Source organism: Aedes albopictus, chromosome 1, assembly GCF_035046485.1.
Source record: "Aedes albopictus strain Foshan chromosome 1, AalbF5, whole genome shotgun sequence".
Lineage (NCBI taxonomy): Eukaryota > Metazoa > Arthropoda > Insecta > Diptera > Culicidae > Aedes > Aedes albopictus.
The window spans coordinates 92,982,525-92,999,849 of NC_085136.1; the positions used below are offsets into that span (position 1 = coordinate 92,982,525).

The window sequence follows — 17,325 nt, forward strand, 5'->3', positions numbered from 1 at the left end:
CTTCTGTAGGAATATCTCTTTCAGAAATCTCTAAAAACCTTCTGAAAGAATCTATGGGAAAATTCCGTGAGATATCCCGTTGGAATTTAAACAGGGATCTCCGAAGGAATTTCAGGAGGATCATTATTTATAGAAATTTCAGGTGGTGTCCCAAGATGAATTCCTGTAGGAACCCGCGATGGAACTACTGGAGTGATCCCTGAAGGAACTGAAGGAGGGCTACACACCAAAATTTTTGAAATGCTTCCATCACGCCAAAAATCAGCAAAAGAAATTGCCGAATTTCAGCAACATTTTTGCTGAATTTCAGCACAACTTTGCTGGTCAACTGTCAATATTGCTGGATGGTTCAGCAAGTTGCAAAATAATTGCTGATATTCAGTAATTTGTATTGCTGAATGCAATCAGCACGCCAACAAATCAGCAAAGTTTGCTGATTACCAGCAAAAATATTTTGTAGTGTAGTTATTGAAGTACCTCCTATGGGAATCTCTAAAGGATCTTCTGGCTGAATTACTGATAGATGATCTCCGAAAGGAAGTCCCGGAGAAAACCCCGAAGGAATTCCGAGAGGAATCCCTGAGAAAATTCCACAATCCTCGACGAAAGCTCAGGAAGAATCCCGAGGAAATTCCTGGAGAAATCTATGCATGAAGTCCAGAAGGAATCCCCGAAAGAAGTCCCGGAGGTTGTGCATATACTTATTCTAAACTAGGAAATTGTGTACATAATTTTACTTCTCAAGATATTCCCGAAATAACGTGCATCCCATGTGAATGACAAATTTGGATAAAACACGCGTTTCCTCGAAGATTGTTCTGCTAATCAACAGCACAAGTTCATATTGGTTTTCAACGAGGCGCTAATAGCGTCAATACACTGAACGACGATATCGATCAAGGTAGTTCGCTACCGCCTCGCCCTCCATATTTACCTTAGTCTGTCAAGCAGAAGATTCCGCAAAACCGCGTCAAATTACTCACCACGCATCAGATCGTGTGAATTTTCCTCCACCCAAAACATCCACCGATCCAGCGGTTGTCGCAGAAAAAGGGGTTTTCAAGATCGCCGTCGTAACCCTGAACTCTTCGTTTCACATTTTTGGTCAAACTCGGTCGGGGAGAAACCAAACGCGTGTGTATCATCAATATCCGCTCGCTCGGCCAATCAAACACCTGTGGCACACCGTCGTCAACGACGACGGAACATAAAAAGAAACGAACAAAAAATATCCCAGGCGATCAATTCAAAGATCACGGCGCTTCGGTCTCATCAAAACAATGAAAACAAAAGGCCGACGACGATGCCGGTGAGAAACCACCGCCCAGCTCGGTATGATGCAACATTTCACTCTCCTTTTCATCCGCTGATTCGCATTCAGCATTCCACGCTTTTTACTCACGCTGCTGCAGATCGTCGTCGTGGTCGTCGTCATCGCGGGTTTGGCTTTTATTTTGTTTGGAGAGCAACCGAGTGCGTCGAGTGATGATCAAGGTAGCCACAAACGAAGGTTGATCACATTTGACATTGAAAGAGAGCCTACCGATCACCGACCACCGATGATGAATCGGTGGTGGCGGCGCGTAGCGATCTCTCTCAATCTGAAATGATCGATCGCGGTCCGGATGTTGACATTGAGGGGTGGTTCGTTGAGTGATCGAGATCGTTGATCGTTACCCGAATGGAGTTGGTTCGAGTGTTCATGAAAACACCAGCTACTTAACTATGTTTATTAGATTTATTGGCACTGCTTGAAATTGTTCTTCGCGACTCTGTGCACAGCTAGCCCACACACGGCTTAGTTGCTAACTAATTCTATGGATTGCGCAAAGGTGATGAGCCCATCGAGAGAGCTAACGGCGATCGCGACAACATTCATCGTTAGATCCATCGATCGTCGCAAAGAGGCCCATCACACACAACAATCTCCAGTGACGGGGTCGTTGGTTGGTTGATCAGTTTATACATTATGTACACACACGCACGCGTACGCTCGCGTTTTCTTCAGTTTTGTCTCAAAACACCTTACAAACTAGAGGTACCCAGTACAAATTGTTGCGAAATGTAAATTGTAGTCAATACTATATCACAGAAAGATCCCCTTAACTATCAAAGTTGGAACATTATTGCTTCAGGTAGATTTGCGGTTTCGGCCATACGATCACGGTTTGACCGTCGTTGTAGTGGCATTGGGCCGCGATTTGATCGCGTTGTTCAGCTCCTGCTTGTAGAACGCGACGTTGTAGCGGGTTTGCTGAAAGAGAAAGGACATTGTTGAGCTTTGAGTGATTCGATCAGATATGGGCCTTACATTCCATGCTTCATTCCACTCCAGTCGGAACAGTTTCTGAAGTCCTCGGTAGTTACGGTTCAGGATGCGGCCCAGCTCGGCTCGGGAGATTCGATACTTTTCGGTCGTACTGGTTGATGGATCTGGGGTTGTCGTTGGTAGAAGGGGCTAAGGGTAATGAGAAATTGATCGATTATGCTGCAATAAACAGCTCGACTACATGTCATAAAACCTGTACGATTGTCACAGATTTATGAATACACTGGAACCTCAATTTACGGTCTCTTCATTTACGCACTTAATCCTAAAAACGATACCTTGACCAAAAGACGGCTAGGAAGCTAATGACTACTGATTTGTAAGCAGAAGACCTTTAGATTGAACCCAAGCCCGTCTCTTTTATCCGACTTTGTTCCTATCTATCTACTTTCTCTCTCTTCTGTTCACAGTAATCGCTAAAGCAACAGACGAGTTGAAATAACAATGTGTCTTCCAACTTCACAGCATAGCATAAACAATCTATAATGAATTCCTTCAAATCAGCAATTTGCGAGCACCTTCGAAGTAATCAACATATTATTATACGCCTACAAACCGGCATCCACGCACCAACGTGAACCAATGCCGAACAGCCTTATTCCAAACGACTCAAACATCCTTATGAACTGGCGCAGAACCAGTGAACTCTACAGTTATCCACGGTAAGTGGCAAACACCGCTGTCCCCTTTTTCACACAGACTTGAACCGTAGGAGGTGTAATTTTCGCCTGAAAATAAAAATATCAACAACAACACTCACACACTGAAGATGTCTATTAGTCGCAAGCAGCTATCCCAGTGTTTGCTTGTATGTGTGTTGATGATCTGGCAATACACTAAAACTTCGATTTATGCATGTTATTTTTATGCACATTTAATTTATGCACCTTTTTTTATGTCCTGCGTAAAAGGAGGGAAAGCAACTCAGAACCAAAATTGTGCATAAGAAAACTAAATAATGACGGTAACTATTGCAACGGTGACTAGGGGGTGTTTATGAGGGAGAACAAAGGAAGGTTGAAGAGGCGTTTCAGGGGGTCCCAAGGGATTTCAGCAGGACACCAGGAGATTTCAGGGGTCTAAGGGGGCTTTCGAAAGCATTGCAGAGAGTTTCAGAGGATTTTTGACGGGTTTTGAAGGCGTTACTGGCTCGTTTTTGGGAGTTTCTGATCCGAGTGGGTCTTAAGGCGATTTTGAAGGCATTTCACGAAATTTCAGATCATTTTCGGCAGAATTAAGAGGAGTTTTAGAGGGTTTCGCAGCGTCTCAGATGCGATTAATGGGGTCCGAGGGGGTTTAGAGAAGATTTTGGAGGCATTTCCAGGAGTTTCAGGGCATTTTTTTTGCGGGATTTATTGCTGTTATGGGGGCGTTTTCAGGGGTTTTGGAGATTCTCAGGTGTGTTAGAGGCATTTGAGGAAGTTTCAGAGCATTTTTGGCGGGTTTCAAATGCGTTATGGAGTCGTTTTCGTGGGTTATAAAGGGTGTCAGGTACGTTGAATGTGGTCTGAAGGGGTCTCGGGGATGGGGGGGATTGCAGAGGCACTTCAGAAAGTTTCAGAGTATTTTCAGAGACCCCATCACAATACCTCATGAAACGCCCCTGAAATGGCCTGAGATTTAAGGTTGTTTTTGAAATCCCCAGATTCGACTCTGATCTGAAATGCCTTAAAACGCCACTGAAATCTCCGTAAATCACATTAAACGCCCTTGAAATAAATAATAAACAAACAAACAAACATCATAATCAATTTGAAAAGTCTCTTAAGCCCCTTAGGCTCCAGAAACCACATGAAACACATCTGAAAACCCCTTGAAACGCCCCGAAAATTAAATAGTTGCCCCTGAAACCTCCAAGAACACCCTTAAAACTTTCCGGAAACTCCCTAAAACTCTCTGAAATGGTGTCCGATTGCCATTTAGCCGATTGCCGTTTGACCGAATTTTGATCAACAGAATTTGGAAGCGTAGGCAAACTCTGAATAGCATTCTAGCTGCCAATATGATCAGCAGAAATATTTCCTTCTTTTAATAATATACTGTTCTTTCTAGTTTTAGCATTGAGGGATTAGCTAGCGTTGAGACTGTGAATAGGGTCTTGTACCATTTGGGCAGGTGTACCTATTTTGGGCACTTCCCGCTATAACTAAGTCAGTTTCAAACCGATTGATTTGGAATTTTGAATAGAGTTAGGCACGCACAGTATCTAACTCTGCACAAGAACTCAAATCAATCAGTTTGAAACTGACTTAGTTATAGCGGCAAGTTCCCAAAATAGGTACACCTGCCCAAATGGTACAATACCCTATTTTAGAAGAGATTTTTGCTTCTTTGAATCATAGGTTGTTCTTTAGACTTACACTGATATAAAAAATAGTGTCAGGATCACTTGAGTTCATCATTACTTTTTCGTCCAAAGGGCATTCGGCCAAGCGGCGTTCAGTCAAATGACCCTTTCGGCCAAATGGCGGTCAGCCAAATGACCCGAAACCCTCTGAAATGACTCTGAAATCCCTTGAAGCGCCCCTTAAACCCCTTGTAACGCCTTTAAAAGGCTCCTGAAATCCCTTGAAGCCCCTTGGACTCCCCTTTCATGGGCACTCTGGGAACTTCCTTAGCCCCACCTCAAATGCCCAGGAGCAAGACCTGTTCTAGCGAACTAGAATCCCTCGTTAAAGCCAGACATGGGCAAAACACCACACCGCGCCGCACCGGTGGCGTGTTTGTCCGTAAACACACCACCGTGTGTGTTCATATCACCACCTTCGTTCAGCTTCTACTGATGAACACGCAGTGCGACTGGCGAAACACTCGTGTCGGTGTTTCAGTTTTGGTTGGGCACGGAAGCCGAGTGTTTCCGATTGTATGAAACACCAAAGCAGTGAGCTCGGCCACAGTGCCTGGTAGCTTGGCTGCATCAGAGCCACTGAGTCAGAAGGGACGAGAAAGACAGAAAAGGAGCCGCCAAGTACTTCACTCTCGTCGTCGACCAGCAGCATTTGCAACTGGTGCTGGAGAATGAACGGCACCGAGCGCTTGAACTCGCACGAGTGTTTTGCACAATCGGAAACACTCGGGCTCCGTGTTACCCGAAGCGTCAAACACCGTGCCCAGTGCCTGAGCACCGCCACCGACACCGGTGTTGAGCCAGACACGGTGCGTGTTCGTTCTGAAGCACGGAGAGCTAGGTGGTGGCTTGGCACCCACGGTGGTGTGTTTGAGCATCGACTCCTCGCGCAGTGCAGTGTTTGGACATGTCTGGTTAAAGCCTACACTTTATTTATGTACAAATTTCCCTCTTTTATGCCTTTTTTTATTTATGCACCCCTGCCATGTGCATGAAAAGAGATTTTTGTGTACTGGAATAGCATCTAGATATCCTTCCAATCCCACCGGGATCTATTCCCCATGTAAGGGGCAGCTTATCGACATCCAAGTGCTAGGAAAAGACTCTAAGCTCAACTGTGCACTATGGTCCTTCGGAAAGTAGAAAGATCTGTGGCAACACATGCAAACTGGGATATGCAGAAGCTCTTGATCGTTTGGTGACCGACCGACGGAGGAATGTGCGTATTGATGTTCAAGGGCCGATTCTCGTACTTAAGCATATTCAACGAGCACAATCTTCACGCCAAAACAACGGTTTCGTGCCACTAGACGAAATCTGCCGGAATAAAGATGGAAATCTCCTGATGGACGGACTTGAGGTGGTGGAAACCAACAAACCAGATTACAAGAAAGGTGACTATTTGAATTGTGAGAACTGCAGAGCGATCTCCTTTTTGAATACCGCCTGCACATAGTACTAAGATCATCTTCCATCGTCTGTTACCTAAAACAAACGAGTACGGGGGAAGTTATCAAGCCGGCTTCATCGAGGGCCGGTCAACAATAATGGACTAGGCCTTCACCGTGAAGCAAATCCTGAAATGTCATGAATACCAGGTCTTAACGGAACTGTAACAGAGTGACAGACTCTCATGCCTTCTCTTAACCCAACGGAAGGTGTATTGCGTCGTAGAACAACCGGGCTATTATTTTTCACGAAATCCGGTTAACTTCCCGAACAAAGTCCAACAACAAAATAAAAGCCAATCGAAAACATGATTTGTATTCAGCAACAAATTGATATCACATTTTGATATCATTCTATCTTTACTTAATTTGATTTCAAATTTTGCTTTCGGTTTGCTGTCATTTTGAATTAATGTAAATATTTAGTGTTACAATAGTTTTTAAATCTTTTAGTAAACTATGTGAAGTAATTCTAGGGATACATCATTAGTGCAATTGTATTATTGCATTTAGGATTTGACATCATCCGAAAAACTCTACATTTCACGATTTTTCATTTTTCTTGCGCTGATAACAAAAACAGTTATCAATTTGCTATCATCGATAGCAGGAATGGTTTTCTATTTGCTGCCACAGGAACATTTTTCTGCTCTCATTTTTGATGTTTTAACCGTTAAAACGACCAAAACGACAACAAACTGAGTTATCAAAATTTGCAATATCACACCATCAAAAATAGTTTTCAATCTGCTATCAGACTTTGCTCGGGATTGTGTGCTTTTCGGCTGGACATTATTGCCTCAAGCAGGCCCGTGCACAGGAGTTTTTAATTTTGGGAAAAGGCGGAGGGGCGCCTAGAATGTATGGACCGTCGGTAATGGGAAGGTTAAAACCCAAGCAACCCCCCCCCCCCCTTTTGCACGGGCTTGGCCTCCAGATCATTTGAAGCAGTGGCAGAGCTGTACAACCGTCTAAAACGCGAAGCAGCAAAGATTGGATTGGTTCCGTCAAAAACAACGTACATACTAAATAGTAGATGGAACTGAGCGAGATAGGACAAGCCTTAACAACAGTGTTACGATACACAGGGTTACCTTCGAGGTGGTTCAGGAATTCGTTTTCTTCAGATTTTTGCATACAAAGAGATACAAAGACGCATCATCAGCGGAAGTCGTACGTAATATGGCCTCCAAACGAAACTTCGTTCAAAAAAGATTCACCCCCGCCAATGAAGAGAATTGTCGGACAAAAGAGACACAAAACAAGCAACAAAGGAGGTGCGGCAATTAATCCTAACTAGTAGCAGATAATGACATAATCTCGATTTTTTTTTGTTGGGGACAAAGCCGAAGCTGATTTTTTTTGTACTTTTCAACTCGTGAATAATCGATTATTATTGACCCAAAATCGAAACTGTTTGATGGTAAGTATTCAACAGCGTTGCGGTGTTTACCGCCTCGAAGTTCCTTCTCAAAAAATCGCAATGCAAGGCTCAAAAATCACTAAACTCATGGCGTACGATCTTTGTCCTATTTTGATCAAGTTGTGACAAACCTATGTTGCATTGGGTGAATTGTCGCAACAAATTCAGGTTGCGACATTGTCATTATTGTTGCAAAATGTACTATTTCCAATACACAAATAAGACCAGCGGCCCGCTACAAACACGAGGCATGGGTCATGCTGGAGAAGAAAATGCAAGCACTCAGAAGGTTACTAAATCCAGAAGGATACGGTGGCCAGGGCTTGTTGCAAGGATGCCGGATGGCATCCTCTGCAAATAATGTTTTCGCAAGAAATCCGAGAACTACAAAACTACGTGGAGCACAGTGGACAAGGTGAGCTGGCGGCCAGGTCGAGAGTGATTCAGAGGAGGATAGAGAGAAGCAGCAGTGTACCGAAATATCTAGCGTATCATTGTTTACTCTAGTTGTTGCTGCGCTTATTTTTTATCGGTGTCCGGCGGCAATCGTACATCCGTAAGGCATACATCCGCAGTGACACCCTCAAGGCGAAATCAAAGAAAATATGTTCCCGCCCAAACCAAAATACGTGGCAGATGTAATGGAATGTAATTGTGTTGAACGCGCTCTTGTCGTGAGGTGAAGTGAGGTGAGTGAGCTTGCTGTCAAATCCCTTATAATACTATAATACTATTTTTTTTAATCTGTTGACGCTGTTATGATTAGTGACTGTTGCGCATATATCAAGAGCCGGAGAAAGATATTCGCCATATGTATTCTGATTTTAGAAGATGAAAGATAAAATGTTGAAATTCAGCAGCTAGCAAGGTAAAGAATTTTTGATCGCATGAATTTTTAAGTGTAGAATTAGCATAAGTTAAAATACACGTAAATACAAACAAAAAAAAAAAATCGCATGAATTTCTAAGAGGGGTACTCGGGTTGCCTAGGCGATTATTTAAGAAAAATATTTATATCAGCTACGTTGGAGGCATTGCACTTCGGTGAAGATGACAGTAATTTGATAAATTCCTCTGGAAATTTCTCAAGATATTCTTCTAGAAGTTTCTTGTGGTATTCCTCAAAAGAGTGATTAACAAATTAATAACAAGGTTTATGCAGACCTATCGGAATTCTTTCAGACTTTTTACCGGTGACCCTTGAGAAGTTTTTCCATAGCTTTGCTCCTTGGTACTTCTCAAGAATCTTTCTAGGTTTAATCACCGCATGACTTTATGATAATTGAATTTTATTGGCTTTTCTCGGTGAACGTAATACTACTCAAAGAAGGAGGAAGTAATGAAAGTAATGAAAGAAACGATGGATACAATCGCAAGTGTGCGACGAGAGAAATTGAATAGAAGTTGTAAATTAACAGAGGGCCATAAAGAAGGAGGTTAAGTAGTATTACGTTCACCGAGAAAAGCCAATAAAATTCAATTATCACTTCTCAAGAATGTTTTTAAGAAATAATTATAATAGTACCTGGAGAGGGTCCCTAAGTTTTTTTTTAATTTAGGTATTCATTTAGAAATTTCTTCAAAACATTACCTTTCTTCAGAAATTACCTCAGTGATTCCTTGAACAATTCCTCCAAGAATTTAAAATCATTCAGCAGGATTTTTTTTTCATATCTTGAGAACTTTTACCATAAAATCTTCGAAGCATTTCTTTTGAACTATCTCCAGGAATTCTTCCAGGTATTGTTTAGGAAAATTGATCGGGTTTTCTTTCAGAAACTCCTCAAGGTTGTCCGTTAGAAATCTCTCCAGGGAACGACTTCAGAAATTCTTTAGAAAAGTTCTTTATAAACCACTAGTAGGTTTTCCTTGGAACTATTTTCAAAATTCCCAAGAAGTTTCTTACCACAGCTGTATAGGCGAGGGCATTCACCATGCTGAGGGAGACGGGTTCGGTTCCCGGTCAGTCCAGTATCTTTTCGCAAAGGAAAATTTTCGACATTCTTGGACATAGAGTATCTTCGCGTCTGCCACACGCAGGACCGGTTTGGGTATTGAGGGGGCCCGGGACTGGAGCGAATGTGAAGGCCCCCCGGAGCTACAAATGCGATGAGCAAAAAGTTTTTCTTTGTTTTTGAACAATAGGAGCAAAATGCAAAATAAAGTTATTGATTAGCAAGCATAAACGGCTTTTGAGGGGGGCCCTGGCCCCTTAGAGCCGGCTTTGGCCACACGGCAGAGAAACCTCTTAGTTTTAGTTTATAACTGTGAAAGTGCCCATGGAATACTAACCTGAGTAGCAGATTTTGTCCCAGTTAGGACGTCACACCAATAACAAGTTTATTATATTTTATTCAGAAATTCCTCCGAAAAATACTTCAGAACAATTGCTCTAGGGATTTTAGTACAGGAATCCTTTCAGACTTTTAAAAGAATTTCTTCAAGGAATCTCCAAAGGTTCTGTAGCTCTTTCAGAGAAGAATCTCTAGCAATCTAAGAAACAAACGAGGAGGTATTTCTAAAGGAATCGAAGGGGCAATTTGTATTATTTTCTGCTGGAATTCCTGGAGGAATTTCCGTATGATTTTTTAAAGGGGAATTATAATAAAATTGCAGCTTTGATGCTGATTGCAATGTAATCTGCTGTCGAGAATTATTCAATCATTCCAGGAAAATTGCCCAAATTCCCCAACAGGAATTTTATATAAAAAACATAATTAGCAGAGAAACTTTTGAAAAAAAAAACCCTTGCTAAAATTCCTAAATAAATCTTTGAAATATTGAAACAGCTTCTGAAGATATTCCAGAAAGAATCCATGCACAGTAAAACCGCTCAGCACTTAAATGTGTAAGCCCTACTCATAAGTGCATAATTTCCAGACCACACAAAAATGTGTTACAGTTACACATTCTCAAAAACAGCTCGTACACTCGTCTAGATGCAAAATGTCGATTTTTTTTGTTTTCCAAGGTAAACATAGCTAGATGGTTGTACAATATTTTTTTTTGAGAATTTAACGGTTTTGCGGACACAGGAGCTGATTTTGTGAATGTGCAAGGGTAACACATTTTTGGTGTAGTCTGGAAATTATGCACTTTAGTGTTGAGCGATGTTAGCGTGTGGACGAATTCCAAAACGAATCTATGATGGATTTTTTTAAAGAAATCTCCAATCGTATTCTTGTAAAAATCTCTAAAAGTATTTTTGGAGGAATCCTAGGAATATTCCTAAAGGAATTTCAGAATAAATTTCTGAATGAATGTTTATATTGAGAAACTTGATAAGAATTCCTGTTCGAATGAGTGTAATCAGGTTTGTACCTTTTAATTCCACCCTATTTTGCTTATTCTTTGACAGATACTCGTATTTCGACTCCTCAGTGTCAGTTATCCAGTGGGAGATTATAAGTAGTAGTCGATATACGCGTATCTGTTAAAGAATAAGCAAAATCACTAAAATAATTCATGCAAGAATACCTAGAGGAATTCTTGCTAGGTTTTCTGGATGAATCTATGAAGCAATTTCTGAAGACATTCCTGTGGGTATTTCCACTAAATAAACTATTACAAGTTTTTGTGTTACGTGTTCTATTTCAACTTGTTAATATTTCCCTAAGTAAAATTCACATTTGTAGGGCTCTGGAGTAATAGAGCATCATGAGATCTCACCAGTCCTATTTTGATGGCCTACTTTCAGATCATTTTGGGCAATGACTGACTAGACTATATGGAAATCGCTCCCTCACAGGGACATCAAAACGTAAACGTCTCGCATTGAAAACCAAATTAACCCTTATGTGGCCGACAGGGTACCCGGGTACCCAGCGCCCATTTAAAAAGCACGGTGTAGAAAAAAGCAAAAAATTTGTCGGACACATAACGGTTAACATGCCCCCATAAGATTGACATCCCTAGACAAAACTCAAGCTATGAAAGCAACTAATGCTACGAATAAAAGGTAACCCGTACGATTACGGGATTGGCTGATGGAACAACAATAATTATGATACCCCGTTGTCTTGGGCTCGGAAATTGTTATCCACTAGAGTAATAGGTCAAAATATATGTTCTGTGTAGTATATGTCCAAGTGTAATGTCTCATTTCGTTACACATCTAGGTTCCACCACCAGTGCTGAAAATTTCATTTCGTCATATCTAAATCCAATCACCTACAGCTCATTTTAGAAGCTGAACCTGAGAATATGGTATATGAAAAACTTGTGCGGCTTGACCAGTTCTGCAAGAAAGTCACGGAAAAAGCGCTATTTTTCGATTACTTAATGTAAATGTCACGGACTACCTTTGAAAAATGCCAAATGATATTCACCATGAATATCATTTGCATTTTTGGAAGGTAGTCCGTGACATTTACCTTAAATATTCGAAAAATAGTGGTTTTTCCGTGACTTTCTTGCAGAACTGATCTAGCCGCACAAGTTTTTCATATACCATATTCTCAGGTTCAGCTTCTAAAATGAGCTGTAGGTGATTGAATTTAGATATGACGAAATGAATTTTTCAACACTGTCCACCACAATAAATTATATGTCTAATATGCATTTATAATGTTTTATAATTTTTCCGTAACATCACTTGAGAAATTCATGAAGAAATCTCTGAAGAAGTTCGTGACCTGTATAAATTGCCTGAATATTAAAAAAAATAATCGCAGGCTGAAAGATTTTCTGAAATAATTTTCGAAACAATTACTACATGTGGTGATAAACCAGCCTGGGGCTGAAAATTTTAATAATTAATAAATTCGTATCTATCCCTGCAGAAAGTTATGAAGTAATCCCTTGAATAAATTCAGATTCCTTCTGGAGGAGTTTTTTAGATGACCCCAACATAATTTTTGAAGTAATCCCAGGAAGCTATGGAAAACTTTCTGAACGAATTCTTTGTGTTATTTTTGAAGTTATTCTAAAGGCGCTATTTGAAGAAAATCTTCCCTAGAAAGATTTTTTAAGAGAATCCTTGAGAGATTTTATAAATAAAAACATTCTGTAGATATATATTGTGTAATTTTGGAAGGAATCCATGTAAGATTTTCTTAAGGAATCGCCGGAGAAATTTCTGAGGAATCTCTGAAAATATTTTCAAAGGAAACCAAGGCGATTTTTTTTTATAATTCCCTGGAAGATCACCATGAAAGGCTTTTTGAACGAACTTTTGAAAATGTTATAAAGAAATCCTTTGCAAAACTTTTGAAAGCATTGAATGCTTATGATTTTCTAAAAGGAATCGCTAAACAAATATCCGGAGAAAAGATCTGAATGGATCTTTTTTAAAGATCCTTGGAGTAAATTCTGAAGAATCTCATGGAACTCTGGTGGAATTTATTTAGCAATACATGGATGATGTTATAAATGAATCGCTAAAGAATTTTTTGAAAGAATCCATGGAAGATTTTCTCAACAAAATCTCTTGATTACGATTTTTTAAAACAATCCATGGAAAAAGTTTGTAAGAAATCTATAGAAGAATTCATAACAGATATCTTGGTTTATTTGGTTCTTCGTTTGTGGATGAATCTTTAGGGATCTTTAGAGTAATTTCTGGATGATTCTATGGATGTTCTATAGAAATCTCTGGAAAGGAGTTCTCGCGGAGAAACCTCAGAAAAAATCCCTCGTGTAATTTGCTACAAAATTCATGTAAGTCTTTCAAAAATAATCTCTGGAAAAATTTCTGAAGGAATCTCTTTGGGACTGTCCATAAACTACGTAGACTTCTAGGAAAGAGGGGGGGGGTCCGACAAAAATCTACGGTTCATTTAAGTTATTAAAAAATGTATGAACAAATATTTACGAGGGGGAGAGTGTTGGTGCTGGTTGACCATGACTTCAATAGCTAGAACGAGTTTTCAGTGTTTTTTTTTTGTAGAACTGATGTAGCCTAAGTTTTTCATACACCATAAATTTCAGATTCAGTCTTGGACATGAACTATAACTGATACAATCTAGATATGTCGATATAACATTTTCAGCACTGGTGGTGTGATAACTTGAGTTCATCATTACTTCTTCGGCCAAACGGCGTTCAGCCAAATGATTGTTTCCTTCATATGCCAAACTATCTTCTGTATTTTGGTTGTGCTGGAAGATGTCAAATCCATATTCAAGAAGATTTCTTGGGTACACAGTATATTGTAACTCAAAGCTCCTCACAGTTTAAAATTTTCATGCTTCATGTCGATGCTTTACAAACTGAATCCCGGATACGCACACTTAACCTCAAATAACACATCACCCTAACCTTATTTTGACCGCAAATTGAGATTCAAGTGTATTCCGATTCCCTTCTCTCGACGCCTTCAGGTTAATACGTTACATTTTGCGTGGTGGTGGTGAACGTATCGGTGAACTCGTTCCGCGCAACGTCGTAGATCCCCTGCAGGGTCCAGGTGGTGTCGTTGTACTGCTGGTAGATCAATCGGCCCACTTCGGCAATCTTCTGGAAGAAGCCAAGGGCACGGGTGTGTCGGATAAGCTGATAAGATGATGGAAGTCCCACACACACACAAACGCACACGATAGATCAATCGAAGAAAAGAGGTTTTGTGGAAAGAAGTAGAAAGAAAGAGAGCAAACCAATGCAATTCGTTAGGATTAGTATCAAACCTTGTGTCAGACCCCAAAAGTGACCCCAACACTCAGTGCTTGAACTCCGTAAGTTCTGTGTTTTAGTGGTTCATAAGCCCAATTAGGGGCTGTCCATAAACTACGTAGACTCTAAGGGGGGGACGGGGGGGTCTGGCCAAAGTCTACGCTCCATACAAATTTCGAAAATTTTGTATGAACAAAAGTCTACGAGGGGGGAGGGGGGGGGTCTGAGATGGCCCAAAAAAGTCTACGTAGTTTATGGACAGCGCCTTAGAAGTTCACTCTTAATAAAGATAAAGCCTCGCTTGGGTACTTACCGGTTTCTGGGAAGACTTGGACGACTTGGACGACCCCGAGCTAATGTTAGCCTGGGTGCAGCTGGCTGCCAGCAGGAACACCACCAAGGCCAGCTTCCACGGGGATATCGACAGGAGGGTCATTGCTGCAGGGGAGGGATGAAATGGCTGCAGGGAGAATCGAATCGGGAGAAACTATGAGAAATATCTTGGAAAGCTTGGTTTGATTAATTCCTTGCTGCGGGTGGATCGTTACCTTCGGTTATAAAATATTATCTATAACTTTGTCCTAATAAATTAATGGTATTATGTGCTGGCTGTATGGCCAAGACGAAAATACATGAAATACTACACGTGAACAAAATAAAACATTATTCTAGGATATCTATCGATAATCCTCCCGTGAGGAATTACGGTAGCCATCTTGGCTGGAGCCTTGGAGACATCCCAGAAGGAACTCCGGTAGAAATTTTGGGAGCAACTATGAAAGATAATAGCTTTGAGGAGCTTGCATTGGGTTGAGTAGAGTTTTGAAAGAAAAATTCAGAAAATCTCCGGTTGACCCAGGAAACTTTGTGTGAGTAATCCATTAAGGCAATTCCTTATTACACCCCAAAACCAATCCTTGAAATGTTTGGCAATTCTAAGGGCTCTCGATAATAAAGTTATGAAAAAAAAATCTCAAGCCATTTTGATAACATCGCACAATGCCAGAAAAAAAAAAATACAACACATCTTTTTGCCGTCTTCTTTTTGCTGATGTTGCTTACGTCAGAATTATCTGAGAATTGCTAAATGTTTTGAGGTTACATGATTTTATGTAATGACGAACTCCGAGAGGAACTCTGGAAGCAATTCTAAAATAAAATCCTCAAGAAATCGAAGGAGCTACGACAGAAATCCAGAGAAACTCTCAGAGAATTTTTGGAAATGTATCTAAAATGGATCCGTGGAGGAAATTCTACAGAAATAGCAGAGAAACCTATGGCAAAACTTTTGGAAGAAAATCATATAGAAGTTTCAGGGCAAACTTTAGGATATCACTTTAGGAACTTTAGGAATTCCTAACGGGATTTTCTTCCGGGATTCTACTAGATATTTCTTTTGGGATTCCTCCTAAGACCTTGTTATTTTTTTCTATCAGGATCCTCTCCGGGAGGTTTTCCAGGGACCAGTACTGAAAATGTCTACTTATCGAGATTCAATCGCCCACGGCTCACTCCAGGAGTGGAATCTGAAAATTTGATGCAATGATGTATGACGGACTTGTCCAGCTGGACCAATCCTACCTTTGGATGGTCCTACCTTACGGATTTCCCTCAGGATTCCTCCCGATATTTCTGTTAATTTTATAGGATTTCCCCCGGAATCTTGCTCGGAATTCCTCCTGCGATTCCTCATTGAATTTCAGGATAAGTTCCTCCAGGAAATCCATTCTGGATTTATTCAGGAACTCTTGCCAAGATTCATCAAAAGATTCCAACAAGATTTCCTTCCTTGCAGCCTTGAAGCCGTACGATTGGGCTCACCGAGCTTGTAATCGCACCATGCTACGGGGTGAAGGTTCGATTCCCGCTTCGGATTAAATTTCGGTCAGTCCTACAGTTATGTCTTTAAAGATTCCACGTTGAATACTTTCATGGAATTTCTCCCATGTTTCTCTCCGTGGCCAGCTGCCGAGACTCGTTTTCGTGATCCCTCTTGGTATTTTAACTGAGATATCTTCTGGGATTCTTCCCAAAACACATCCCAAATCGCTACAGGAAACCCAGCCGGAATTTCGCCAAGGATTACTAACGCTGTTACCATTTCTTCTGAAATTCACATGATTGTCCCATTCATTACGGGAGTTTTCACTGAAACAGTCACCAACGGTCGCACAAGTTCAGTCGAGTGGAGTGAGGCTTGAGTAACGATTGATGATGTATTTGCAGTTCAGTTAGGAGTGACCTCCGTTCACAGTTCTAGATCTTCGGGATATGGCTTTCTGTATACGTACTTCATCGGCCACGGTCCGTTTAGCTATTTGATCCAGACTGGACCGTGTCACCACAAAGAGTTTTCAGCTAGGTGATCGAGAACTTGATTCTCACCCTAGGATTTACTTCTGACGAACGTGGTTCTAGGAGGGCGTCGAGGTTAACCCTAGACCAACATGTGACTTGTATATCACTGGTATACTGTTGCTGACGAATGATTATCAGGTCGAAAGTAGTATCTTCTTTATTGTAAAACATTGATTAGTGGATCAATTCACCCCTATTCCACAAAGGTTTGACTACTTGAAAACATCGATATTCATATAAAGGTCCAGCTTCAGGAATGGGCACGTTTCCTGGACATAAACAGGAATCACATCCAACACTTATTCAAAATTCGAGGACTTGTTAAAGGAAACCTGCTAACAGAAGACTAATCAACTGCTGCATAGTTAGTTTTCGAACTTCCCCGTAGTTTGATCCCGTAAGGAGATAATCCATTCGCACAACAGGTACGCTGTGCATTTGGTTTGGCCCATATAACCGATGCGGTAAGCGTACAAGGTATTCAGCACGATCATGCTGAGAGTGATGGATTCGATACCCGGTCGGTCCAGAATCTTAACGTTTAAAAACTTCTTTGACGTCCTTGGGCCTAGAGTCATCGACAGATGAAGCTATCAGTGAGTAACCGTAGAAGTGCTCATAGAACAATAAGATGAGAAGCAGGGTTTGCCCCAGTGGAAGTAGAGAAGTTGATGTATTTTTTTCGATGCTTTCTGTATCATATATCTCAGGATCCTGACTACTTAGAGAGGTAATATCTTCGGGAAAGATCTCTGGTTGATCGAGGATTTACAAATGATGGGACGTTAGATATAAAATTCCTCTACTAAA

The 17,325-nt window shown here is 40.9% G+C and overlaps 1 protein-coding gene across 4 annotated transcripts in view; it reads right to left on the minus strand.

Annotated features, from left to right (window-relative positions):
* Window positions 1-1,719: 1,719 nt before the first annotated feature.
* LOC109402089 (uncharacterized) overlaps window positions 1,720-17,325 on the minus strand; it is a 157,069-nt gene continuing 141,463 nt past the window's right edge. For 2 of the 4 annotated variants that reach the window (XM_029854947.2, XM_029854946.2), the window contains exons 2-5: window positions 14,471-14,617; window positions 13,882-14,040; window positions 2,312-2,458; window positions 1,720-2,254 (exon numbers count right to left, since the gene is read on the minus strand). In XM_029854947.2, coding sequence (XP_029710807.1) covers window positions 2,162-2,254; window positions 2,312-2,458; window positions 13,882-14,040; window positions 14,471-14,593 — 522 coding nt within the window. In that variant the 5' untranslated portion in view covers window positions 14,594-14,617 and the 3' untranslated portion in view covers window positions 1,720-2,161. Of the gene's footprint in view, window positions 2,255-2,311; window positions 2,459-13,881; window positions 14,041-14,470; window positions 14,645-17,325 lie in introns of all 4 variants that reach the window. The other 2 variants (XM_062845042.1, XM_062845040.1) reach the window with 2 other exon arrangements.